The 26,461-nt window shown below is 46.1% G+C and overlaps 1 protein-coding gene across 1 annotated transcript in view; it reads left to right on the plus strand.

Moving 5' to 3' along the window:
* Window positions 1-775: 775 nt before the first annotated feature.
* KIT (KIT proto-oncogene, receptor tyrosine kinase) overlaps window positions 776-26,461 on the plus strand; it is a 55,598-nt gene continuing 29,912 nt past the window's right edge. Inside the window, exons 1-3 of the mRNA XM_075499211.1 lie at window positions 776-842; window positions 19,611-19,850; window positions 23,523-23,801. Of these exons, the coding sequence (XP_075355326.1) occupies window positions 776-842; window positions 19,611-19,850; window positions 23,523-23,801 (586 nt within the window). The remainder of the gene's footprint in view (window positions 843-19,610; window positions 19,851-23,522; window positions 23,802-26,461) is intronic.

Raw genomic sequence — 26,461 nt, forward strand, 5'->3', positions numbered from 1 at the left:
TTTTGTGCCGCAGCACATACTTTGATACGTCTCACTTCTGGTGCCCTGACTGACCCTTAATAGGTGACAGCCCAGAGCGGGCACGGTTTGAGATCTCAGCGGTGTGGGCCGGGGCAGAAGCGCTACCTTTGGTGCACGCAGAATGTGCTGTGACACCTGCAGGAGCTAGCAGTGAGGATTTTAGAGCTAGACAGGCTTAGTACCTGCCCTTTGAGGGATGCTCCCTCTGTTTCCAGGCCCCGTGCCCAGCCTGGCCGCCTCCCTCCCCCGCACCACGCTGCCCCCTGGGCTTACCGGCCCCACAGCCCCGACCCCTCCTCGCAGCGCTTGCCGCCGCCCAGCTCGGCAGAAGCGCTCCCCCGTGAGGAGGGCGATCTCTCCCCCACGGCAGCACCGTGTGCATATTCGGGCCCTGGGGTTTTTCTTTTTTAAACCATTTTATTTTGGGGGGTAATTGGGGTCTTTATGGTAAGCCCCGCCGAGGCAAACTAGGGCGCTCCCCCTCCCTAGGGGGCGGGGGGGGGGGAGGGGGGAGCTTCTCACCTGCGCCCATCCCCGTGGCGGCGGGGCGGGGGCGCGGAGGGCGCCTCGGGGGGCCGCGCAGCGCGGCGCGGGGCGGGCGGCGGAGGCGGAGCCGGCGGCGGCGCGGCGGGGCCGGCTGTACTCCGCAGCCTTCCCGCGGGGGCTCGGGCATCTCTGCGCGCCGGGCGGTGCGAGCGGCAGCGGCGGTGCGAGCGGCAGCCGCGCCGCGCCGGGCTCGGGGGGCGGCGGCGGCATGGAGGGCGCGTACCTCGCCTGGGAGCTGGCGCACGCCGTGCTGCTGCTGAGCCTCTTCCCCGCAGGTGGGAGCCGCGGGCGCGGGCGGGCGCGGAGCCCCGCGGGGCGGCGGGGCCGGGGCAGGCGCGGGCGGCTGCGGGGGAAACTTCGGCGCCGGCGGCCCCTTCGGCGGGGGCGGTCGCGGCGGCAGCCCGCGGTTTGCCCTGGCGTCGCCCCGCGCCGCCTTTGCGGGACGCTCCGCCGGGGGAAAAAAGTCCTTTGTCTGCAGTGCGCGGTTTGCGGGGCCGGGAGAGGGGCCGGCAGGGAGCCCCCCCGCCGTCCCCCCGGGCCGGGCTGTTTTGACGATAAACTATCTGGTAATCAGTACAAAATGTCCCCGCGGTTAAGTGCTCGTTGAACAATAGACAGGGAACCGGCCGCCGCCGCCGTCAGGTGTCCAGCGCTCCCCAGCAGAGGTGAAGCCTCCCCGGGGGCGGCTGATCGGCTCGGTGCCCCGCTGCGCCTCGCCGGCGGGTCGGTGGCCCGCTGTCGGTGCCCCGGTGTCCGTACCCCGGTGTCGGTGCCCCGCTGCGCCTCGCCGGCGGGTCGGTGCCCCGGTGCCGGTGCCCCGCCGCGCCCCGGCGGGTGGGTGCCCCGCGGTCCGGAGGGGCCGGGCGGGCGGCTCACCGCGGGACAAGGCATCAGAGCCGGTCTGCCCGGGCACTGCCCATCCTCCGCCTTGACGAGGAGGGCGAGCGGTGCCGCTCAGGCCTTCGGAAGGTCTTTCAGTGCTAAAACTTTGGTGTGTCGGGTATCAATTAAAAGGTTCCCTTCCCCTTCCTCGGTAAAAGGGGGTTTCCTTGCCTAACCTCGCAGCCCTAGCGCACAGGGCTAGTGATTTTAAATACAGCGTCTGACTGCAGTGCTGGGCAACTTTGCACATGGCTTTCGGAGTTGCTGTGCAGCTCGTGGCATGGTTTGTAGGCTTAAAGGGTGTTTGGAAGTCTACAGAGAAAGGCGCCGTAAGAAGGTGGCTGCTAGCGTTTGAGGAGCGGCACCCAGGGGGGAATCTGGCCCTATGCACCTAAGTCTGAAAGCGGATAACGTGAAAGGTTATTTTGCTACTTATCGGGGAGCGAGCTGAGGATCCAGGGAAGCGATGCACAGTGCTAGGTGTTGAAGGTCTGCTGCCACCAACAGAGAGGAGCCTTGCAGAGCACCCTGTGTGAGAACAGCCGGGGAGGGCTCCGCAGGTCTCTGCCCATGCTGCTGGGAGCAAATAAAAGTAAAATACCAGGAACTAACAGTAGTGACAATTTGCACTTTGTCGCTGTAAGCACTTGACTTTGGGATGTGAGGGGGGCAGTAGTTGATTTATGAACGTTTTTGTTAATAGTTTTGTTCAGGTAACTTTTTGGGTTTTCTGCCTTTTGTTTATTGATAATCTGAACTAGAGTGTGATATCTGACAATTTGGACTTTCCTGTTTAGAAATACACACATAAGTCTGCAAAATGCTAGTGCTGTGGCCACAGGGATGGGAAAGTCTCCTACCAATGGGTTAGTCCTCGAAATAAATAAAAAAAGTTGAAATTACTAATACCCACCAACTTCCTTTACTTCATGTATTTCTTGCCTGCACTTGAAGGTTATCCTTCATCATATGGTTAGACTGTCCTTAGGAATGCTTGAGAAACAGGTCAGACTGGCAGCATCTCCTGGAAGTCATGAGATGCAAGCTCCAGAGTGCTGGAGAGGCAAGGAGGGAACTGTTCTCGTGATCCTTCCTCTGGTTATGGGTTCAGACACTTACTTGTAGGAGACATTTCACCTCAGGGGCACATCAGACAAGCTTGTGTAGACAAAACCACACTGTGTAGTAGGCATAAATGACTTGCCGTTGCAAAAGACAACTGTCTTTGGGTACGTATGCACATCATCTGGGTATTACACAGATGTAGGAATATTCAGGGCTAGTTTTGTGCTGGAGGAGGTATCAGAGTGATGGCTCATGTCCTGGCAGGGGCGCAGGGGACATCAGAAGTGACAGGCAGGACAGAGCTGATCTGCTGTGCTGGATTGCTCTGGAGCTAGTGTGACCCTGGGTTACTTTTGGGTTTGGCTCAGTGCAGATGCTTTGACTGGATGATCTGCCACAGTCCCTGTTGAGACCTGTTGTTTATTGGCATACAAATTTATATTAAGTATCTTTCTTTGGCCTTTAGTCAAGAGCTTCTTCCTTTGGTTGCGAATAGGGAAGGAGGATGTAGAAAACAGAACTTGATGTAGCTTCTTGGAGGGTAAACCATTCATCTCCTCTGTCCACAGCCCCTTCCTACTTTTTGTTTTTCTTGCATCCTAACATATGCTTCCACTTTCCCCTCCATTTGGGCATTGCCTAGTCCGCCTTTTATGCAATATTCTGGAACGATCTTTTCTCTCTGCCTCTCCTGTCCTCCCCCAAGGCTTGTCCTGTCCCCCACCCCCCCAGTACTCTGCCCGAGTCTCTGTGGCATTTCCATCCTGCAGTCATGGAAGACTGGACATGGTTCCTTTCAGCATCCATCAATATAGCCTTTTTTTTCAATCAGCTGTACAGTAGTAGGAGGCTCTCCCTGTGCCCGGAGGGAAGAATGTCTGCTTTCATAATGCTTCCTGCTACCTGTCAGCCAGGAGAGAGGAGGCTTGAAGGAGGAAGATTGAACTTGATGAGGATTCTAATTGCTGTCACTCAGTTGCTGCCTTGACCCCCGCAAACTGTCTGATACCCTGCCCTCCCTACTCCCCCATTTCCATCTCTGCTCTCTTCTTCTCCTTTTCCTCCCTCCCCTGCAGCAGTGCAGGTTCTCCTGCACAGAAACGTGGCCCAAGGCCACTGCCAGGAACAGAATGGAAATGTCAAAGACTGCTCAATACTCGACTCTTTTTCCTTTCGTTACAACTGGGAACCCTCTCCCAGCAAGTGCGTAAGTGTTTTTCTTCAGGCTTTATAATAAAGAATGTGATAAATTTGGCAAGAAGTGAGACTCCCATTTGCATCCTGTTTAAATACCATTCATAGAGACTGAAGGCATTTCCATGTGCTCATTTTGCAAGAGAGAGCCTCTCATCGAGAGATGACTGCAGCTGTAGTACCATTGGGTTATGCTGACTCTCTGTGGGCTTTCCACCTCACTTCAGCCCTCCCTGAAACCTATCGTTGATTGTCCAGACAGTAACACTGCTTTGCAGGTGCCTGGATTGATCAAAGGATCCTGAGTCACCTCCAGAAGGGACATACTGCACCAGGACACAGGTGGAATCAGAAGGGATATGTCATTACCACATGTAAACATGAGCTAGGACAGATCTTAGGAGGAACATCTGAGTCATGTTCCAGTCAGTAGGAGTTTCTCGTAGTGGAACTTGTCCTTTTCTCTCTCTGATCTGTTGTGAGACTCTGATGATACCTCTGTATTCTTTGGATTTCTGTCTGAACTATAATTCTTTGTTAGTGCAAGCTATTTGAAAGATTTTTAAGGCATATCTGGAGCTGTCAAACTAAATACCAAATATTACGCATTTGTAGTTTGAAGGAAAGCTGCTCTCTAGCCTGAACTTTCAGTCAACACTCTGGTGTAATCTGAAGGTAAGGAATAACAAATTCTGGATGAAACAAGAACCACACAGCATCAATGAGTTTCAACAGCATACATGTTTATCTACAATACACGACAACCAATCTCATCTCGTATCAGTCTTGTAGAAGAGAGGCAGTAATTGCTCAAGGTTAAGCCACTTTTCAGCTTTTTCAGTCTGTCCATAAAGATGAATGCCATAGCAGAGATCAAGCGTTGCACATTGTCTTGCTCTGTGTGTGTGACACATGATTTTACAGATGTTGTTTTCTTTTTCATCTAGTACAAACATCTTCCAGGATTTTGACTCATTTCCTTAAGTCTCTTTCAGCTGTTCAGAGAATGGCTAGAGGAAATGAGGCCCAATATCCTAATGCATTGCATTTACTGTAAGTACCCTCTCACTTTAAGTATAAAACTTTGCCTTTTTGTAATTCCTGAATGTCCTTCTGAATATTCCCCTGCACAAGAAACAACTTGCAGTTGTTTCTGTCCTTCAGAAACGCAGCTCCCCCAATGAGTCTCTTCAGTCTTAATAGAACTTAAGGTGTTCATTGTAACCTTAGGCAAAAGGGGAGAGATGATGCTAAAGGCACCTAATGAAAGTGGTGATGCAGATTTCACCGTGTTACATCTTTTGGACATTTATTTAAGAAAATCCAGAGAGAATGCACGTGCAAATTATGAGGACTTGACATAAAAGGGATTTTAAAATTACTCTTCTGTGTTATTTTACTGCAGAAGTATTGTGCTTGGCTTTTTCAGTGACTTTGAGGAAAGTAGAAGGGCTTTTTCTGAAAGGACTCTCTTTGACAATGAATCCTGCAAACAGTCATAAATGAACGTAATTTTACGCGTGTGAGCAGGCTCCTTGGCTGGTTGCCAAACCTAATGGCAACCGAAGTGTATTGTTTGTCCACCGGCCAAGATTGCTGCCGTTAGTGATAAAAGCGTAAGGGGAGTGTAAACATCTGTGTTTGAAGGGAGAACGCAACTCCTATTTTCTAGGGTATATCAATTAGAAAGCACAATAAATGTTAATCCCTCGGTGCATTTACTCTTGGGGATTATATCGATTTATTCTGAAAACATAGGTTTTCAGATATACCTTTAAATGGATTTTTAATGATCTTTTTCGTGTTGCAACAATTTTTTTGTGCACCACGTAAGGCTCTTGGTTATATTAGCTTGATATTATTTCTCACAGGCATGTAAATAACAGAAAAGTTTCTAATGTTGCTACTATGCTATGCAACTCCTGGGCTGCTCCATATGCATAATTCCTTGAAATTGTAACTGAAAAGAGGCATCATTTAGTAAAATTATCAGCTACAGGGGGTTTTGCCATTGGAGGGGCTGACAGCGTTAAATGTCTATGATTTTAAATGTCATCTGACAGCTGAGTCCATAATCATGTAACATAATCATTAAATATCTGATACGGAGAAGAATTTGCTGGTCAACTAGGCACTGACGGTTGTAAATCTAAGTGATAAAGAGGATGCATGGGCTGATTTAAGTTAAGAAGAGATGAAAACCGTGGCAGGGTAATTTGAAAGTCAGAGAGATGCATCCCTTCTAGGTTCTTTGGAAGCCTGGCAAATGCCAGGTTAGTCCTAGATCTCCTTTCTTTTCCCATCAGTGATTGTCTTAAGCTAAGAGTGCTCCTCCACTCATGCTGGGTGAACATGCTCTTCATGACATGGCGTGGACTTCTTTGAAAGAAAAGTTTTGTGCAGAAGCCACACTGGAAAAAGAAATCAAACTTGTTGGTTGTAACCTGTCGTTCAGAGCCTGCATGTTTCAGAGGAGAAGAAAGGTCCGAATGAGCTGTGTAATAGAAGTGTTTTGAGTATTTACATACCTAGGCCATGCAGAACTAACTAGGTTCCTGCTGAAGGGTATCATGAGATTAAAACTTGCACTTGGCTCTCTTAATCTGTTTTTTGTTCAGTAGTTAATGGCTGCACCGACGTCACGTGTTGAAGTTTTTGTCCGCAGCCCTCAGGACTGGAAAGTTCATTCTTTGCTGAATGAAATCTGACTTTCTCACGCATTCACCTGCCTCCCGCAGCTGGGTTTCTAAGAGACACAGCAAGTCTTAGGAAGCTTCTACAGAACTGTAAGAGTAAGGCTGGAGGAGACCTGAAGAGGTCATCTGGTCTGTCCCCTGCTCTCCCCCGCGTCAGATGGAGCAGATCTTCCCGGGTAGACTTTTGTCTAACCTGCCGTAAGGCAGACTTGTGGTGCAGAGTCTACCACCCATTTTTTCTAGTGCATAACTAGTTGTTAAAGTTCTCCTGATACCTAACCGAATCTCCCTTGCTGGTTGCTTAATTCCATCCTTTTTTTTCCCCTGCTCTGGTGGATATAGTGAACTGCCGATCACCATCCTCTTTACGATAGCATTTTACACATTGACAATTAATATCACATCTTTGACTTCTCTTTTCTATGATGAACAGATAGAACTTCTTCAGCCTTTTCTTTTGGTGTATCTTTTGTAACTCCTCCTCCTCTTTTTCTTCTCAGCCCTCTCCAACTTGTTTGCATTTCCTCAAGATACAATATGTAAAATTGACGTGTGATTCCAGATAAGAAATGTAGAGCTTCCAGGTTTACAAAATTGTTACCTCCCCGTGTGCTGTGTGCTTCAATTTGATTCAAAGCATTGTAAATCTGATTTTAATCATGATTTAAATCAGCCAACAGTAAGCCTCATTTTAACTGTTTTGCATTTGTACTTAGTCATTTTGTAAAGAAAGGTTTAACCTCCTTTATTACCATTGAGATAGAGTTTTAATTAAATATAGCCTTTGCACTTAATGTTATACTTACTTTGATTAATCACTGTGCCTGTATTTAAGCAATTATGTAGCTTGTTATATATACACTTACTCTGATTCTTCATTTGTATGTTTTAGTATGAAAATAGAAAGTGTTGACACTTCTTGTATTAGATAATTGATTTTTTACTGATGATTTGCATCGATTACAATGAAGGAAACAAGAATTCTGAAATGTCCTTCCATCAGATAAATAGCACCACATAGAAGCCAGCCAATTCAGAAGAAAAAACTCATTGAGAAATGTTTTGAAATAAAGAATTAATGTCTGAAAGGCCTATCTGTAGTCAAAACTGGTGGTTTCTAATCTCTGTGCTGTAAAAATTTTAGAACTAGTCCATCTCATCCTCTTTTATTCTTAGAATGGCAATGGAAAGAAACATTCATGGTTTTTTTTCCAACTCCTGATCAGTAGCTCCTCTTTGAATGGACTAGTTGCTTAATTGAGTTGTACTGAATGAACCAAAATAAAGAAAATATTTTCTCTGCACCTGCTAGAAAACTCCAGATGCCAAAGGCTGGTTTATTGCTGCAGCACAACCTGCCTAGAGGTGCTCAGCTACTGACTTCCATGAATTCAGTAGTGTGATTATCTTTAAAATGTTGGCTGCAAATGTACGGCTTGAATAATTTTTTGTCTTTAATTTTTTTTAATGATTAGAGGAGGTGTAAATTTTAATTTATGTTGTTGCATTTTCAAAATCAGTGTTGAATATTTTTACATTTTAAAAGGAAAATATGCATTATAAAAATGTTGCATTTTTACTTTTAATGTAATATTAAATTAAATGTGCAGTTTAGTATGGTATTTTTACCTGAAGTGGTTCTATTCGTATGCCTTAGGTGCTCTTCTGCACTATGACCTGGTTCTGAGGCGTTCAGTTTCTGCTGCTCAGTGACTGCCTGATTCTTTACTTTTGCTGCCTAACTCTTTGTTTGCTATTTTATATGGCATGGAAGTGCTTTGTATGCCTGGATGAGCATAACTTTTTAACTTTGAAAAGAAATTATGTTATCTTCAACAAAATAAAAGCTTCCTCCCAGTAGTGTTCATTGTAACATAAGCTGTTGAAGTTTCCTATTCCACAGCACGTCTGACTTCCAGGTATTATACATAAAATTGCTGACTTTGCAGTAATGCCAATATCATCATACCTAGGAGTTGAGGTATGCAGCATAATAAAAGAGGTCAAATGGAAGGAGCAGAAGTAAACCCTGGATTTCTGGTCTCCTCCCATAAACTAGATACCATCAGAAGTGATGCTGAAATGGGATTCCCTGCTTGGGCAGGTGCGCAGGCTGTGCCCACAGCGCGATGCCCTCTTGTGTATCTCTCCTGGGGTAGGAAGGAGGACCACTTTTTCCATAAGCAGCTACCTATATATATGCCATGTATATGCAATTTATGATAGGGCTTATTAGTCAACTAGGAAATATAGTACGATTGGCAAGCAAAATAGACAAGTGGGACTTCTTCTGACATTGGAGATCAAGTTCAATGGCCGAGTTATATATCTCCTTGCCAGAAGACGACTGGGGAAACGAAACTGGATTGTCAGAAAAATACCTAAGTCTCTGTGTTCAAGGTACTTCTAAGACAACATCAGTGACAGATCTTGCTGGGTGTTAGTGAGATTTGTTCACCCTAGGATGTTCTGAAGAACCTGCCAATGAATCCTCCAGAAGTTGTCCTAGCCACAGTTTCAGAAAGCATGTGCAAAGATACTTCTCTAATACTAACACATTAAAAACGCATTTATTAGATTTGGTATTGTCTGTAAAAATGCCTTTACAAGAATTTTTTAACAACATCCTTATTAGCAGCAAAGTTTATGCACTAGTTAGACAAAGGAAATCTAACTTATTGCAGGCTTATTAAAAATCACTGAATAGGTAAAGTTAATTTATATGGAGAAATATGGAAATACTCCAAAGCCTGCTTCTTAAAGGGATCTGTGTGCCATGTGGATGCATGACGTGTGATGCAATGACTTGTGTCTCAGTAAAAGAGCTATATAAATACTTTAGCTATCTTATTACTAAAACCAGCATTTTTCTCATGAATCTGTCAGTTCTTTCAGTGAAGGAGAAGAGAATACAAAGTAATATGGACACAAAAGATAGCTGTGTCTTTTCTGCAAAATTTGGTGAACGTGTTTATTAATCTGAAAGTCTTGTTTATTGCTGTAATCTTCTAGGAAAAAGTACTGAACGAAATATCTAGAGAAAGTAAAAAGCAGTGCTCCTCTTTGTGGTATTTAATGTGGTCCATCATAAGAGCAATGATCACATAATTATACAATTATTGGTATATTTTCCCCTCTGGAGGCCTTATGTAGATGATTACTAGTGCACCTTTTAATGAAATTGCTACTATTTGATAAAATTACTGCCAAGACTTGAAATAATTAGAATTCGCATTGCCAAAAGTCTTACATCTCCTTCCTCAGTTGAGCCTTTTCCAAATAGGCATTAATTCAGACTGCAAAACGATTCACTGTTCTCCAGTTTTCTCATTTCTCTTCATTAAAACTACCTTTTCACTGCATTTCAGAAAACACGCTTTCAAGCCTGTGTTGCTCATTACAAGGAACATTCTTTCAAAATGGAAGTTGAAAGATACTGCACCTTTTAATGTAAATGTCAGCAAAGAGAAGTGAGAAGAAAAAGCCATTAAAGGAATAGACTGGATGAATGACAGCTGAATTTGAATACACTATGCATTAGTGCGCTTTTTCCTTCCTTCTAATCGTTCTCCATACTTACATTATAATTTGTTTATTTATGTGTCTAACAGCTGATAAAACTAACTGTGGGAACAGCTGGTTAATAAGTAATTTTGGAAATTAGAGGGAAGGCGGCAATAATTCAGTAGGAGTAAGGATCAGTCTAAATGTATAAATCTCAATGCCGACAAGTGTTGTGGCAAACAGTTGCTCTTTTTTTGCAAATCCTACTTATGTGTGTGTACATACATACATATTTATTTGTCCTCTGTATTTTTCTTTGAATAAGAATTAGCAGGTAGTTGTTTTAAGCTTAGAGCATTCTAGTTTCAAAAAACCTGATAGGTCAGCCATGCTTTGGGTTTGATTTTGTTCATTAGCACATTGCCTGTAGGTTCCTTCTGTGGTGGGAAGTTTAGGTATAAGAGACCATAGTGCGTCAATGTGCTGTAATAAAAGGAATTGATCACCTAGAATAGGTCGTTGCTCATAGTGCTTCAAGATGAGTGACTGGACAGCTATAGTGCATATGGTGCTCCTTCAAAAAACAAAGCCCAAAACAACAGAAAAAGCCCCAAAGCAATGACTTCCCAGAAAAAGAGGATTCAGAAAGGTATTCATACCCAGCCATGGAAAGAAGCGTGGCATTTGATCCTGCTGTGGCCATTTGGTATGTGTGCTAAACTAGAATTATCTTCAGCTACATGTCTGCCTTTGACAAATGCCTCTACTAGCTGTATTAGCAGAGTGAGGCATGCCAATGAGAAAGGGAAAGCTGCTTGGTAGGCAGGAAAAATGGCCTGTTTGCATGGCTGGAGTTTCCTCAGCCCAGCAAGGGAAAACAAAGCGGCTGGGAGAAGAGGAAGGTGCGTCTCTGTCTCTGGAAGGTGCAGCTACTTCCCGCAGCCCCCTGCCTTGAGGGAGTGTTGCACTTGCACGTGTCGGGCAGCTCTCACATGTTTGTTTTGCAGGTCGGGCAGAATCTGCTCTCCTAAGCCTGCTTCTGAAATAAAGAAGCAAAGTACGATTAGCTACATTGCTAATAGCTGTGACAAGACCCTCTGCAGGAGGATCTGCTGGCTTCCACCCACAAGCAGGGGATCAGCCCAGGTGCCCACGCTTGTCCTGCCTGAAGATCCTGTGAATGTCTCTCTTGGAGAGTGCGATGTGCGGGGGCTAGAGAGCTGGCTGGATTTGTCTTCTTGCCACCTGCCTCTGATGCTGGCTGTTTCTGATTAACCACATCTCGTTTGGAGCGGTGCATAACCTCTCTTCAGGTGTAGCTGGGTGCCTCCTCAGTTGCCTGAGCTGTTTCCTCTGCAAGGGGTAAACACCAAGTGCCTTTTACTTGTCCTGTGGACTGCCCTCCCTGGGCGTGAGGTGTTTAGTGAGGCAGGTCCATGCAGGAGAAATCCCAATGCTTCCCGTGGGGCGTCACTGCAAAGGCGGGTGTCTCACAGCCACAGCCAAGGTCCAGCTGCCTCTGTTGGTTCCCCACACTCATGCCTCCACAGATGATAAAGACAACCTTTGTTCCAGCCTCCTTCCGCTTCCTCTCTTGGGTTTGCCATGGGTGGGAATCGGCTGGCTGGCTCCACACTTGCTCTTTGTGTTGAAAGGGGGATACCCCTTTCTTCTTTATGCTGCCTGCAGATGGAGTCGGTTTGGCTGCGCCTTTGAGTGCTGGGCTGGTGAGCTCCCGCCTTCTGCCGTCCACAGTGCCCTGCTTCTGCCCCCTTCCCATTCAGGGTGAGGGTCTACGGGGAGGCAAGGCTGGGTGAGAAGACAGTGGTTGCCCTCATGCAGCTGGGTAAATGTCAAAGCCCCCACTCGTCCTTTCCCCTGGTTTTCTGCCTAGCAACATACAGCCTCTGAGGATCCAAAACTTCAGAGCAAGCGCAAGCACAGGAACTCTGCATTTCTGCTTGGGAAACACACGGCGTTGAAGAGTCTGTTGGTCAGCAGATGACACTGACTCTGTTAGATGGGTTAGAAACAAACCACTTAGTTCTGCGAGGAAGTCTAATCAGTCTAGACCCTGTAAATACATGCCTGGTGACAGTTAAATTATTTTTCAGTCTCCAAGATGAAGTTGGGGCAGAGGAGCCGGTCAGCATTTCTATCAGCAAGGATCTGTGGCATTCATACATGCCGAGAGTCTGTGACGCTTGCAGGGGACAATCACGTCTTTGGTCTTTTTTGGTCTATGTCTTTGAGAAAGACAGTAGCATGGGTGTTGGCGTGGATGGTTTCTTTTGCGAAGTAAAAGGCTGTACTGCTAGCCTTCTTTTCCCCCACAGCATAGCTGAAATGGGATCTGATGTAGCTTTCAGATCAAATAATTTAAAATTGACATTTGCCATTGCTAAACTTTTCAGCTAGCATAAGGGAGAGTGTCTGTTTAGTGAAGTGGAACAAAGCAAGTAAGCATATGATAGCATCTCTCCTTCGAAAAATCTGGGAGATTTTATACATCAGAGTAAATTAAAGTTGTTTCAGTGTGACTAACATGTGAGTTTGACACTTTATTTGGTTCCTTGGGGCATGAAATGGCAGGACAAAGAAAATATAATTGAAAAGGTCTTAAATTCATCTCCATCATAGCATATGTCAGGTGTCATAGTGGCTTTAACAAATGAGAGACAGAATTGGAAAGGCAATACTCTTCAAGTAGACCGACTAATACTGTAAAGAAGACCGGGCAGGCTTCTGGCTAGGACTTCTGCACTTGTGTAAAAGAGACGTTTTTGCTTCTGCTTTTCTTTCAGATCTGCAGGAGACTTGTGTGTCTGAAAACATGTTCATTTTTCCAGCAGTGCTGGGTATGCTGAAAGAGGATATTACCTCCCTGCAGGCCATGTCTTGCTGATATCCCCAGACCATTGCATCTACAACAGTGCCACTACTTTAACTGATAAAGCGTATCTCTTGTTTCTGCTCTCTTATGTTGTTGTAGATGAGAAACTGAAAAATGCGGTAAGTAAGGTCGGTGTGATAGCCCTTGAAATGAACCCAGTGCCCAGAATGAATAGGCACTGAAAAGAAAGTAGTCTCTCTAGTTGTATCCAGTCACCACAATCTTACACGAAAGTCACGGACGTTTTGTCCCTTGCTCCTCGGTGCGTTTGTCATAGAAAAACATTAACTGGTTTAGAAATCATGGTCAGGATCAGGTCATGGTCAGGTCATTGTTTTCGTTGTGCAGTGTTTGTACAGCTTACATGGGGACTGCTGGTGACTGAAGGTTGTGGACAACCACAAGGGGAAGAGGCAGAAGCTCAGAAGAGCCTGCCGTGCCCTTACGGTGTCCCCCCAGCCCTGGGAGAGGCAGGGAGAGGGATTTGCTTTTGCTGGGTAGCAATGAACCCGCTGGCGGGTCCCTGCCAGTCCCTTGGCTTTGGCAGAAAGGCTGGTACTGGATGTGAGCAGGCGGTGGCTGTACTGTGAAGCCGTGTTGTACCCCCGTCTTGGGAGATGTTTGAGAGAAGTTTAATGTGGAAGAGGGTGGGATAAGGCACGGGGTTTTTTTGTTTTCTTTTGTTTTGTTTTCTCTGAAAGCAATCTGTTGTGCTATAGAGCTGCCACAAACTTCTTGTTCCTTTTAATGTTTAGATAAGAGTTGAAAGAGGAAAGGGCCACAGAGGGACTAACCTGTTGGCCTAAGGTTGTGCAGGAAATCTGTGGCAGAGCTGGGAATAAAATCCACACCGCTTTACTCTTCATTTTATTCCATGGCAGTCCCACATCCTTTGTTTGCTTGGCAGCTGGAGATGGTCTCCAGTTGCTTGTGAGCCTGATGTGGACTTGCACCTGACGTGCTTTTCCGTGCTACAGCAGTGTTGTGGCTGAGGCTGAAAAGCTCCCGCATAAAACATTTTTTTTTCCCCAGACAGTGCACTCCTTAGCCAAAGCTTTTTTTGTTTGCACATCCCTTAATTGTTACAGGAACATTCTGCTGTCCTTAATCATATCCCTGCAATTTGACCTGCATTTCCTATCGGTATTATCTAGAGCTGTTTTGTTTTCTAATTCCTCCAGCCCTGTTTTCCAGATGTTCCTTCTGCATGCAGAAGTCACAACTGCTGTACTCCCCCTCTTTCTTCCCTCTCCTTGATTTTTAGGGCTTAGGAAGCTGCTTGTAATATATTCATATATTCTGCTTCTTTTTTCAGTTACGCAGCCTTGTTCACAAGTGATGCCAGCATTGTAGTTTTTAACTTAGATTTGTTATATTGCAAGGAGAAGCTAGGATAGTGGAAGTGACTCTTTTCAGCTGTGGGACGCAAATTTAGAATATCCAAAATGGATCTTGGGCTGTCCAACTCTGAGCTTTGCAATTTATTTAATATATATATTATTATTATTATTTAAATTTATTGTTAATTATTACATATTTGCCATTATCAACATATTTTGTTAGCATAAGTAATTACCTGCTAGTTGCCCTTGATAACAACTCTGGAGGGTCATCCAGAACCCCAGGGTGGTACTCTGGCTACACAGTGTATGGAGGGTATGGGATGTTTCGCAGTGGGATCCACAGCCCTTAACCAACAGTGGGACCGTCTGCCCCCTAACCCGCGGGAACCATAGGGGCAGAGGATGGGTTTCCTCTCTTCCCCTTGTCCTGTGGGGTCCCTGTGGTCCGGTGGGCTTCAGGGAGGTGGTGATGCTCAGCTGAATAATGAGGTAGTGGTCCACCTCCTTTTCCAAGGTGTAAGGAGGTAGAGGGAGGGTGGAGGCATGCCCAGGTGTGGGTCAGATAACAGAGTAAGGATGCACACCTACACCTGAAGATCTTCAGTGGAGACATAGCCATGGGTTCCTCCATCCTGTTGCTCAGAGAGTTTACAATCGCACTGGTGACTGGTAAAGTCATGGTCCTGCCTGGGGTGGACGTGGAGCCCTGGGAGGAGACAGCAGACTCCATATCCCCTGGGGTTCGGCACTTGGAGATCTCTTATCATCCCTGGTGTATATCCTGCCAACACAACTGATTCCCAAATTACCAGTATTACTGTCACGGTTATGCTCATGATTTGTGTTACTGGAGTGCACAAGAGCGACAGCGGGCCGGGAGGAGCCCCGACCTGCCTCAGGTGTGGTACAAGTGGAGCAGTCTCGGGCGTTAGCAGTCTGAGAAAAGATCAAGAGATAGCAGATGGACACATGCTGTGGGGATTAGTACACTGGATTACAAGTTGTTGGTTAAACTCTCAGATTTCTGTTACTTAATTATTCCTCCAAAAAGGAGACACAAAGTCATTCCCATCTTTCTAAGCACCATTTTAATTCTTATCTTTTAAAGACAGGCGGTATTTAGGTGCACATTCTAAGTACATCTGATGATAGTTCTTGCATTTACAACCTGTTCTTACACTGCCATGCTTTTCTTGAAGACACGTTGTTTTCAGAAGGCAACAGAAAAGAACTTTAGATTGTGGGAATCCTTTGCACAAGGCATTAACTCAATTTGTAAACTGTTTTGCTGAGAATTTGTAGGCCGTGTAAAGGAACCATAACAAGATTGTCTCGAAATATGAGTGATGGTTTCAACTGGAATATCGTGGCTTTTGCTGTGGAGTGCCACAGTGTGCTTGTTCCCTCTACACCTACCTTTCCCCAGCTCCAGTACATAACGTATTTCCTGTGCCTCTGGATGGAGTCATGCTCTGCTGTGTTGTTTACCACCTTTAAAAATTTTCCACCAACTTGCTAGATAGTCCTGATAATAAGTGTTACAAAATCTTGAACTCCTGACCTGAATGGGTAGGATGAGTGCTAGGGGAAAGAGTAGGTAAAACTCACAAACGTTGCATAAAAATATGAAATTATGTTTTTCTTAATCTTTCTGGCAATTATTATTTCTAGGATGCTTGTTTGTATGTTCAGTCATGTGAGTTTGTGTAGAGGATTAGTGGATCTCATGTGGAAAATTTCAGGTGACGCTGGAAAAACAGGTGCTGGTAGACTGCCTGTTGGGTTTAGCACTGATAAATAAATCTTCATCCGAGGGAGATGGGGAGAGAATGAGGGCTCCTTCCAAAACCTGGGCCACAAACCAAAATAATTAGACTCTGCAGGTGGTCTGACCATCCTTTGCCTCCTACTCTGTGGTAGATTTGTCAGGAAGAGGAGCGGTTACCTGACCTGGTCTTAATCCAGTATATACCTTAAGAACAACTAAAGCTGTGAGATGAGTGAATTAAGTCTGGAGTATATAATCTCATCCCAACTAATTATCCGATTGTTTTGCTTGAACGTCTGTTGTTATCTGTGTGGGTAGGGAAATTCAGCCTCTGAAAGGAGACGCAGAGTGTGTTTTTGCATGCAAGTGGTGTTGGTTTTTGAGAAATGTTCCCCCGCGGCTCAGGCACGGCTATTATACATCCAGTCCAACTGTGCACTACTGTGCTATGCATTAGAGGGCCATGGAGCGATGGTTATTGTAGGACTAAAGAGCCAGTCTTCAGAAGAGGAAAGGTGTGTTGCTGCAGCACCCGTCAGCATTTGCACACATCACAGTGATGTGTATGATTTGACAGATCCGCACTCGTTTAGTAGGTCAGTTATGACGTTAATCTATGCACTGCTACCTCCGATCTGTTCCTTTCCTCTGCAGACCTGTTGATGACGCCCGACTACCTTTGACCTTCATGCGCCCTTGTGCCCTAGGGTTGGGTGGTTAAGTGGGTTTGGGGAGGAGGAGAAGCCCGACACCTGTGTGTGCAGTACCTTCCAGGCTGGTTTTGTCTGGGCAATTCGGAGCCTAGGGTTACCCCGTGTGTCGCTAATCCGCTGTATAAATAGCCAGGAGAGAAGCGGAGGGAGCGGTTCAGCAAACCGGGCTGGCTTGGCGTTCCTCAGGGGCAAGTGAACGAGTTGATGCTCCGTGTAGCTCTGAGGCTCTGTGAATGAAGTAACCCCTCGCTGCAGCCGAGAGCGCGTCTCCGCTAAGGCGCGTGCGCGATGCGGAGGCTGCAGCGAGGTCTGGGGAGGGAGCATCCCCGTCCGTGCCCGTGCGTAGGTTGTGCGCCGGCAGTTTCTCTTGGCTGCAAGTGCGTTTCTGTTCACGCGGCCGAGGTGTCCCGTTGGGTTTTTTTGCTGTTGAAGGGAGCGGGTAGGGTCTGCGTTGGCTGGCTTTGTGCTTTCAGAGGCATCCAGCCGCCAGCGATGCCGTGCTGGGGGTGCTGCCCAGGCTGCTGGAGGAGGGGGTGCACGGCTCGGGCCAGCGGGCTGGTGTGCTTGCTCCCGCTGCCTGTTTTGTGCCGGGCGTTAGGAGCTGAGGCCAGGCCACCACCAGCATCTCCCCTCATGCTGGTGAGGTAGGGCTGCCCTGCGGTGTGATGAGGGGACACGTTGATGTTTGCTCCACGGCTGGGCTGTGCAACCTGCCCGCTGCCATGCTCTTTGGTGGCGGGGCAGGGGTGGGCAGCAGGGGCTGTCCCAGGCCAGCCACCTGCGCAGCTCCCCTGGCAGGGCCCAGGCGGAGACCTTGCTGGCTGCAGGCACGGAGTGATGCCGGTGAAGGATGTCCCGATCTTCTCCTTCCCCAGCCTTCCCTGACTCGTCTGAGGACCTAGCGCCATAGTGGGTATACAGCATTGCACGTTTGCTATTTTGTGCAGCTCATGTCATTTGTCACTTGAAGCACCCCATGGCCTGTGGGAAGCAGCAGAGAAGTCTTCCAAAGACATCCCCATGAAGGACCTGCATGGTCTTTCATGAGACCTTCTCAGAAGTCTTTGCCTTCTGCCTTCTCAGGTGCTGAAAGTTGCTTCCTTTGGTCTGAGGGGTTTGCAAATCAGAGGTCTCCTTGCCTCTCCTTATCCTGCTGTCAGGCCCCTGCTCTGTCCTGGGCAAAGGGTTTTTCCAGCACTCCTGTTTGCAGAGCCACTGCTGGCTGGGACCTGTGCTCCTGAGACCTTAGACTTTCGCCCTCCTCAGTTGAGCTGCTGTGTCATGGCTCAGGCTCACACCTGCACTTTGAGGTAGCAGATTTGAAATTAAAAGTGGTTTTTTTCCTGCCTTTTTCTGGCAATTATTATTTCTGGGATGGTTGTTTATGCATTCAGTCATGGAAGCGTATATGCAATGTTAGTGGACCTCATGTGGAAAATTTCTGGTGGTGCTGGAAAAATGACTGCCTGTTGGGTTTAGCACTGATAAATAAATTTTAATCCGAGGGAGATGCAGAGAGAACAAGGGCTCCCTCCAAAACCTGGGCCACAAACCAAGTAATTAGACTCTGCAGGTGGTCTGACCATCCTTGCTTCCTGCTCTGTGATAGATTTGTCAGGAAGAGGAGCAGTTACCTGACCTGGTCTTAATCCAGTATATACCTTAAGAACAACTAAAGCTGTGAGATGAGTGAATTAAGTCTGGAGTATATAATCTCATCCCAACTAATTATCCGATTGTTTTGCTTGAACGTCTGTTGTTATCTGTGTGGGTAGGGAAATTCAGCCTCTGAAAGGAGACGCAGAGTGTGTTTTTGAATGTAAGTAGTATTTTCAGTGGCATGACTCTGCTACTACATATGGATGTTGTACGATCTTGTACAACTGTGCTTCACGAGAGGGACATTAGCTACCAGCGCAGTTATGGTAAGATAAGGATTACATGTAGGACTGAAGAGCTATTCTGAAAGGGGAAGGGTGTGCTCCTGCAAGACCACCTCAATATTTGCATATGTTCTTCTGATGTTCAAGTAGGTCCATAGTAGTGAGAATTTATATGCATTTTCATTTATGAACTCCATTTTGCAGGGTCACTAAGACTTTCACATCAGGCGTGTGCTAACTCAGCAAACCCCTGCTTGACTTATCTTAACAGTGGAGCCAGAGAAGCCTGAATGTGCTTCTTTCTCCAAGTACACAGTATAAGGTGGGAAGTAGTTGGGAATTTGAATTGAGGGTGCTAATTTTACACAGCTTTATTTTCTGAGAACTTTTTAAAAGTTGTGTTATGGCATGTTCAGTGAAAGAGAAGCTAAGAGGTCATTTAGAGCAGCTTTGGTGACTAGGAGATTGGTACCTCAGTAGAAAAAATTTCGTAGCATTGGGATGAAAGCTTGAAGAATATTTTGCATAAAATTTTTTTGGAGGTAAGAGATGACAAATTAGCACTTCAGCTAAAGAAATAAGTATGGAAAAGATGTACCGATGCCTTCATTAAACTGGACGCTTCTAATCTACGAGTGTGAGTGGAGCTTCTGAATACATGAGAGAGCAGTTAAAAAAAGCTAACTGTTGAGCAAGGAAACTTTAGTTCTTGGCAACACACTGAGTAAATGACAAAGAACGATTAAAAGTGCTGCCATGTAGAATCAGGCTCATATGTTCTTGAATCTAATTTTTAAATAGCTTGGGTCTGTTCCCATTCAAAAGCCAAACCATTGCAGAAACTGGTGCATCTGAAACTAGTTTCAAATGTTTTTTTAAAGGCCAGTTTTCATCTGCAGTGATTATTTGCTCTGTGTGCCAAAGGTCTTACAAGCCAAAAAGGTGTCTGTAGAATTGCACAGTGTCATTCCAGCTTAGTATTTTTAAGAAATAAATCCCAAAATATTAACTGCACATATACAACTATAAATAACAATTTTGGTGCGGAACAAAAGAGAGTGTTGTATTGACAGGCATTGTATTTTGTGCTTTTTTTTTCCAGGTGGTTCACTGCCCTATGAAGAATCTTCACTGGTTGTGAATAAAGGGGAGGAATTAAGGCTGAAGTGCAACGAGGATGGACCTGTGACTTGGAATTTCCAGAACTCGAACCCATCGGCAAAAGCAAGGAATTCCAATGAGAAAGAGTGGTACACCAAAAATGCAACAGTCAGAGACGTAGGCAGATACATATGCAAAAGCAAAGGGAGTATTGTCACCTCTTTTTATGTTTTTGTTAAAGGTAAATATCTATGAGGGCATTATTTTTGCTTTCCTCCCCCCTGCTCTTCCCACTCCCAAAATAATAGGACAGTAAATGCTGGAGGAGGGAATGAATTTGAGGTACAGAGAGAGAACGCAGTCTGATAGAAGAAATCTTCTTTCCTGTCCAATAAAAAGAAAACTCACTCGCAGCTTTGCTTGCAGTGGCCTTTGTCACCAGAGCAAAGTTCTGGATGAGTTTCTGTTTACATCCCTGTTGTTTGTGGTGAAATATACCTGAGCTCTCTTTCTAGAAGCTAGTCAAGTGACCTAAATCGGTTGTATTAGTCAGTTGTACTGTGAGGAAGCAAGCAGTATGTGGAAATGTCTTTTTAATTCCATGTCATCCATCAGTATGGAGTCATGTAAGGTTTGGCCCCAAGCTCTTGATTTATTGACGCAGTTAGCTAAAGGATTTGGCTTTTTGAGTCTGCGCTTCCAGGCTTAAGCCAGCAGGCACCAATGATTCCTCTGCCTCCAGCTCCTGATCTACCATGTGACTGATCAGAAATGTCTCAGATGGGAAAAAAGTGCCTCTGCTCTGACACGTTTTCCCAATCCTTTATTACCCTTCTTCTTTCTCCAGTGTTTTCTTCAGATTTCTTCTCTTCTTTTGTGGGCTCCTGCTCTCTGGCTTCATCAGCTGCCCTCAAGCTGACAGTTTACCCTGCCTGGCATTCCCTTTTCCTTTCCAAGGAAGACAGTTAGTTTGCTTCTCCTTCACATAGCTCTGGTGCTCTTTCTTTCCTGTTGATGGAAAAAAGTCCTACAGCATACACATTCTTGGAGACAGCATTCCTTGTCCAACAGGGGTTGCCTCAAAGAGCCTCCTCTAAACCCTGCCAGTCCTTTGAGAATTACTGCAAGGTTGTTCTCCAAGACAAGGAGATACCAGCACAGCACAGTGAAGAGTGTTTTCCCAAGGGAAGATATCTGACATAGTGGCCAGACAATTTAAAGAGTGTTCCTTTAACTGCTCCTGAGTTGTCCAAATAGCCATGCAGCTACTATGGATGAGTTTTCTTGACCTTCTGTGTTTCCCTGAGATTATGACTAATGGAAATCTGGCAGGTATTTTACCTATATGTGTCAAACATTGTTGACTTTATCTACCATGACTGTTTTCCTGAAGGTCATGGTAATTATCCCAGACAGCTGTGATCATAGAGATGTTTGTGCCTTCAGTTACGAGGGTGACTCCTTCACCTCAGGATAGCAGGCAACCCTCCCACTGAGCATGATTACCAAAGCATCAGAGAAGTTGTGTGGCCTTCATGCAATATGTTGTTAATTTCTTTGTCTTAATTGTGTGAAAAATGTGCAAGCTTCACTTTGGCAAGTTCCTGGCAGTAAAATAAGTATGTTTGTGAGGTTGGCCATCATTTTGCAATAGGCTGTGGCTTGGTGACGTCTTACATCACCTTGAAGATGCTACCATAAACTCAGCTGCTTGTGGGGTTGCCACAAGCACCCCATGCGCTTTCTGCTTGTAAAGCTACGAATGAGGAGAGGATAGGACCAAGAACCTCAATCCTGCCCAGTCCCAACTGGCACATAAAATGGTGGTAGCTGTTTATCTCTTACGTCCATCTGGATCTACTAAAACCAAATTTTCTATCCTTCTGTGACCAAGGATGACACAGTGTTGACAGACTGTAGGTGCTTACCTCTTTCACCTTTCTGCTTTGGCAGAAGGTGCATGTGTTGTGTCTATAGAAGCAGTTTGTGTCCTTATCCAAGCAAGTTTAGTGAAGATCAAGCTAGTTCAGACACCTACATAAGAGAGAAAAATCTATTGATTTTGATCTCAAGTCTTTTCAGACGCAAGCAATGATAAGCACCACCCCATCTTGTGTTGGAAACCTGAGGTATGCCCAGAAAGCAAGTGCTACCCACGATGTATCTGAGGTGGAAAGCTGTGAAGGGAAGAACATGACCATGAGCAGCCTTGTTTGTGCCTGGATTCCCTACAGCAAATCCTTTCATGTCTTCTCAACATGATGTCTCCCTTCCAGAGGGGGATGGAAGATGGGAGGGGAGCACCTCAGCAATTCTGCTTACCCCAGCCAAGGCCTTCCCTGCAATTTCAGCTGTTAGGGAAACAGGTTACTTCCTTCTATTTTCAGGTTCCTTTCTTCTACTAGAGGTTGCTTTCTTCTATTTTAAAAAATGTCTTTTTTTTCCTGGGGAGCCATACTTTCTGTATAGTGAAGATATCTTGGCTCTGTCCATATTGGAGAAAAAGTGGACTGAGAGGAAACCAATCAGTTCAGTCTCTGTGAGCGGGGGCATTTAGATGAGCTCTTCTAGTCCATGCTCTTCCAGCTCAGGAGTGACAGCTATTCATAGCATATCTCCAAGCATCTCTGTGTGCAAAACATCACACCTTGGTTCTGTTCAGGCACGCTTTACTTTTTCATTTGTTAGTCGTCTCCATCCTCTAGTTCTAGACTGATGCTTCAAAGCTTTTAGTTTGTGGGGGCTTCTTGGGCGGCAGTATCAAATGAGGTTAAAACTATACCCTCACTAAGCTAGAAACCAGCTAGTGACTTCTCTGTTCAGTGATGAGCAACCTTCAACTTAGCATTTCCTAATTGCCTACGTAAATGTCCCATGCTTCATTTTCAGCCTGGTACTTCTTGTCTTAAACCAAGTGCACATTGTCCATCATCTTAACCAAATTCTCTCAGTCTTCCTTGTTAAGTCATGGTTTGTTGATCTCTAATCATTCAAGTTGTACAAAGCCAGCTTGCAAAAAAGAAAGAAAACTTTTCCCTCTGTTTCTACATTTCTAATTCTGTAGGGAGGGCAGATGGGAGCTGAAATAAGCTTTTACAGAGTGTTTGTTACCACACCATCCTTTATTTTTGTGTTTGCTATTAATGGTGAGGTTCTTAGCATTTCAAGGTCACCAGCTATCATGGGCTTCAACTTTGGTTGTAAAAGTGTTTAAAGTACGGTATGTTTGTGTGCTGTGGTTGGCCGAGATGAAATGCTTTAGAAAAGTTACCTTGTGAAAGATTACATGACAATTTTTCAATCAGATATCCTGTTTGTATGCCCAGTTTTTCCTAAGGAGACTAAAAATAACCCCTGCTTTCAGGGAGGGGAGAGAGAGAGAGAAGTTGTTTGGTGCTTCCTCTGGTAGCAATGTGTGTTCATTTAGATTATGTATTTTACAGAAGTGAAAACCATAATTTAGGTGCTTTTCAGCTTCCATTTGCTCATAAATTTCTTCAAAATCCTCCTGTGGGCATGAAACCTTACAGACCTGCCACTAGCTAAAAGCAAATTACTTTTAATGGTCTGTGAAAATCTGTTTACTGTTGTTGGGGGTGGAGGGTGGAGGTTTTAGAGCTAAACAAGGCAAAAAAAAAAAATCCCTCTCCAAATAAAAAAGCAGTAAGATTATTTTTAGTGCACATGATTCTTTAGCATGTCTGGTATTGAATGCTACTGCACATCTCCTGTTGTGCTGCTCTTTTAAGACAAAATTTAATGTCTCTTGGTAAACACGAATTGGGTAATACTCGGTTTTACTGGCTGAATGTAAAACTTTATTTGGTATAAGTGCCCAGTTGCAGACTTAGGGTCATCAGAAGTCCCCTGTGCAATGTCAGCTTCTCTGACAGGTCTTTGTGTTTCTTCACAGATCCAAACGTGCTCTTCCTTGTTGATTCTCTGATCTATGGAAAAGAAGACAGTGACATCCTGCTAGTGTGCCCTCTAACAGATCCAGATGTTTCAAATTTCACGCTGAGAAAATGTGATGGCAAACCTCTCCCCAAAAATATGACGTTCATTCCCAATCCCCAGAAAGGCATCGTTATAAAGAACGTACAGAGGTCATTTAAGGGCTGCTACCAGTGCTTGGCCAAGCACAATGGAGTTGAGAAAATATCAGAGCACATTTTCCTGAATGTGAGGCCAGGTAACACGGGATTTTCACCTTCTTGTAGAGCACCTGATTTTCCCCTTTATCTCCCAGGAGCTGACGGGAAGTGTTGTGAAACCTCACCTTGTGTCCAGACCTTGTCATGGGGAGGTTGGAGGAGGTGGTCTCCTCTGGAGGCTTTTGGAGTCTTCTCCTGCTCAAAGCCACATGTACTTGCGCACCAGGAGTTTGCTCTGTGGCGCCTGTGACTGCTGCAGGTGGTTCAGAGGAAGGTGGTGGGCTTAGAAAGCTTGTTCTGGGCAAGTTGTGTGGAGGCGCAAGTTGATGTCATGGCATTTGGCTTGTGGCTGTGCTGAGCAGGTTGGCCGTGATCACTTTTATTTTCTGTTCCTGGTAATTTCCAGGTGTTTTTTCACCATTCTAAGGAATGTGGGTTGTGCTGTTAAACTTTGAGGACAAACCAGTGCCCTGAGGTTTGGACAGGTTTGTGCAGGCAAGGTGGAGATTTGAGTGCCTGACTCACAAGTCTGATACCCGCAAGTGACAGCAGGAGGAACTGATTGCTGGCATTGAAGAAGAGGGATTCAGTGGAGAGGCAGAGCTTGGGGCAGCAGAGGGCCCTTGTTTGTCTCCATCTTCATGAGCGAGGATGGTCACAACAGCAGCCATGTGCCCAGATCATGATGAGGAGTGCGTTGTGGCTGCCAGATGCACCACTTAGCTCTGCAAACCTGTTGATGACGCCCGACTACCTTTGACCTTCATGCGCCCTTGTGCCCTAGGGTTGGGTGGTTAAGTGGGTTTGGGGAGGAGGAGAAGCCCGACACCTGTGTGTGCAGTACCTTCCAGGCTGGTTTTGTCTGGGCAATTCGGAGCCTAGGGTTACCCCGAGTGCCGTTAATCCGCTGTATAAATAGCCAGGAGAGAAGCGGAGGGAGCGGTTCAGCAAACCGGGCTGGCTTGGGGTTCCTCAGGGGCAAGTGAACGAGTTGATGCTCCGTGTAGCTCTGAGGCTCTGTGAATGAAGTAACCCCTCGCTGCAGCCGAGAGCGCGTCTCCGCTAAGGCGCGTGCGCGATGCGGAGGCTGCAGCGAGGTCTGGGGAGGGAGCATCCCCGTCCGTGCCCGTGCGTAGGTTGTGCGCCGGCAGTTTCTCTTGGCTGCAAGTGCGTTTCTGTTCACGCGGCCGAGGTGTCCCGTTGGGTTTTTTTGCTGTTGAAGGGAGCGGGTAGGGTCTGCGTTGGCTGGCTTTGTGCTTTCAGAGGCATCCAGCCGCCAGCGATGCCGTGCTGGGGGTGCTGCCCAGGCTGCTGGAGGAGGGGGTGCACGGCTCGGGCCAGCGGGCTGGTGTGCTTGCTCCCGCTGCCTGTTTTGTGCCGGGCGTTAGGAGCTGAGGCCAGGCCACCACCAGCATCTCCCCTCATGCTGGTGAGGTAGGGCTGCCCTGCGGTGTGATGAGGGGACACGTTGATGTTTGCTCCACGGCTGGGACTGTGCAACCTGCCCGGGTCTGTGTGACCCACCCAGTGCTATGTTCCTTGATGGTTGGGCAGGGGATGGGCAGCGGAGGCCATCTCAAGTGTGTGGTTTGCAAATTGAAGCAGTCTTTTTCCTGGTGATTTGGAAACTCTGATATAGTGAATTTTAATGAATACTAAATTTCAATTAATGAGAAGAGAACAAAAGTTTAATCAGTACAGGCATCTCTGGCATTCTCCTTTGATGACAAAAATCAAGTCCGTTCTTGCTGTCTCTGTTTGTTCTGTAACAAGGGTTTTTTTCCAACTGTTTTTTCACTGAAAAAAGAAAGGAAGCAGTTGATTGACATAACTGACATTTCTCTGACATAGGAGAGTGCAAGTTGTAGTATTGGACTATTTCATTTTTTTACGGGATAAAAGTCTGTACTTGCTCGATACAGCGGTGACTTCACATGGGAGGGTGCTGACCTGGCATTCATTGCCAGCAGCCCACTGATGGTGGGCAGCCTTGGTGGCCTGTGGGACCTGGGCGCTCTGCCCACGTTCTCCATCTGGGAGAAAGCTTGCACTAAGTGGAAGCATCTGCTGAAGGTCATCAGCAGTGAAGCAGCATTGTCATCCTCAGTGTTGTAATTACTGTGCTGTAGCGTTCGATCCTTGTGGAGTTCACCAGGTAAAACTCCTACCTTCTCCTTGGCTGAAGATTTAAGTGTGTTGGAGACCCTTTGGTGGGCATTGTTTTTGTAATCATAACCATGGCACTCAGACCCCCAGGCTTGAGCTTCTTGTGCAGAAAGCCAGAAGAGGCATCCATGAAACAGGGAGCTGTGCAGGCGTACTCAGACACACACCAGCCCTGCTACGATAGCACAGGGAGTGTTTATGTCCAGCTCTTCTCAAAACAATGAGGGGCTTTATGGCCTTACGGCTTTTTTTTGGTTGTCTGTAGATGTTGCTGGTGGGTGAGAACACAGCACGCCTTCTGCACCGGCTTCCTCCTGTCTCTTGGGTACTGCTGAATGCCGGGGAGGGATTTTTATGTGAGCCTTTATATCTGAAGAGAGCAAATGTGTTTCTTTGTTCTCTTCTGTAGAACATGAGGAAAACATTATTGTTAAAGTATGAATGGCTGAAAAGCATGGCGTTTTCCTAAGTTTCGTATAATTTACCTAAGAGAACTACAAAGCCTGTGTCAGAGGCAGGAAGAGGGTCTGGA

Source organism: Mycteria americana, chromosome 4 (assembly GCF_035582795.1).
Source record: "Mycteria americana isolate JAX WOST 10 ecotype Jacksonville Zoo and Gardens chromosome 4, USCA_MyAme_1.0, whole genome shotgun sequence".
In the NCBI taxonomy this organism is placed as follows: Eukaryota; Metazoa; Chordata; class Aves; order Ciconiiformes; family Ciconiidae; genus Mycteria; species Mycteria americana.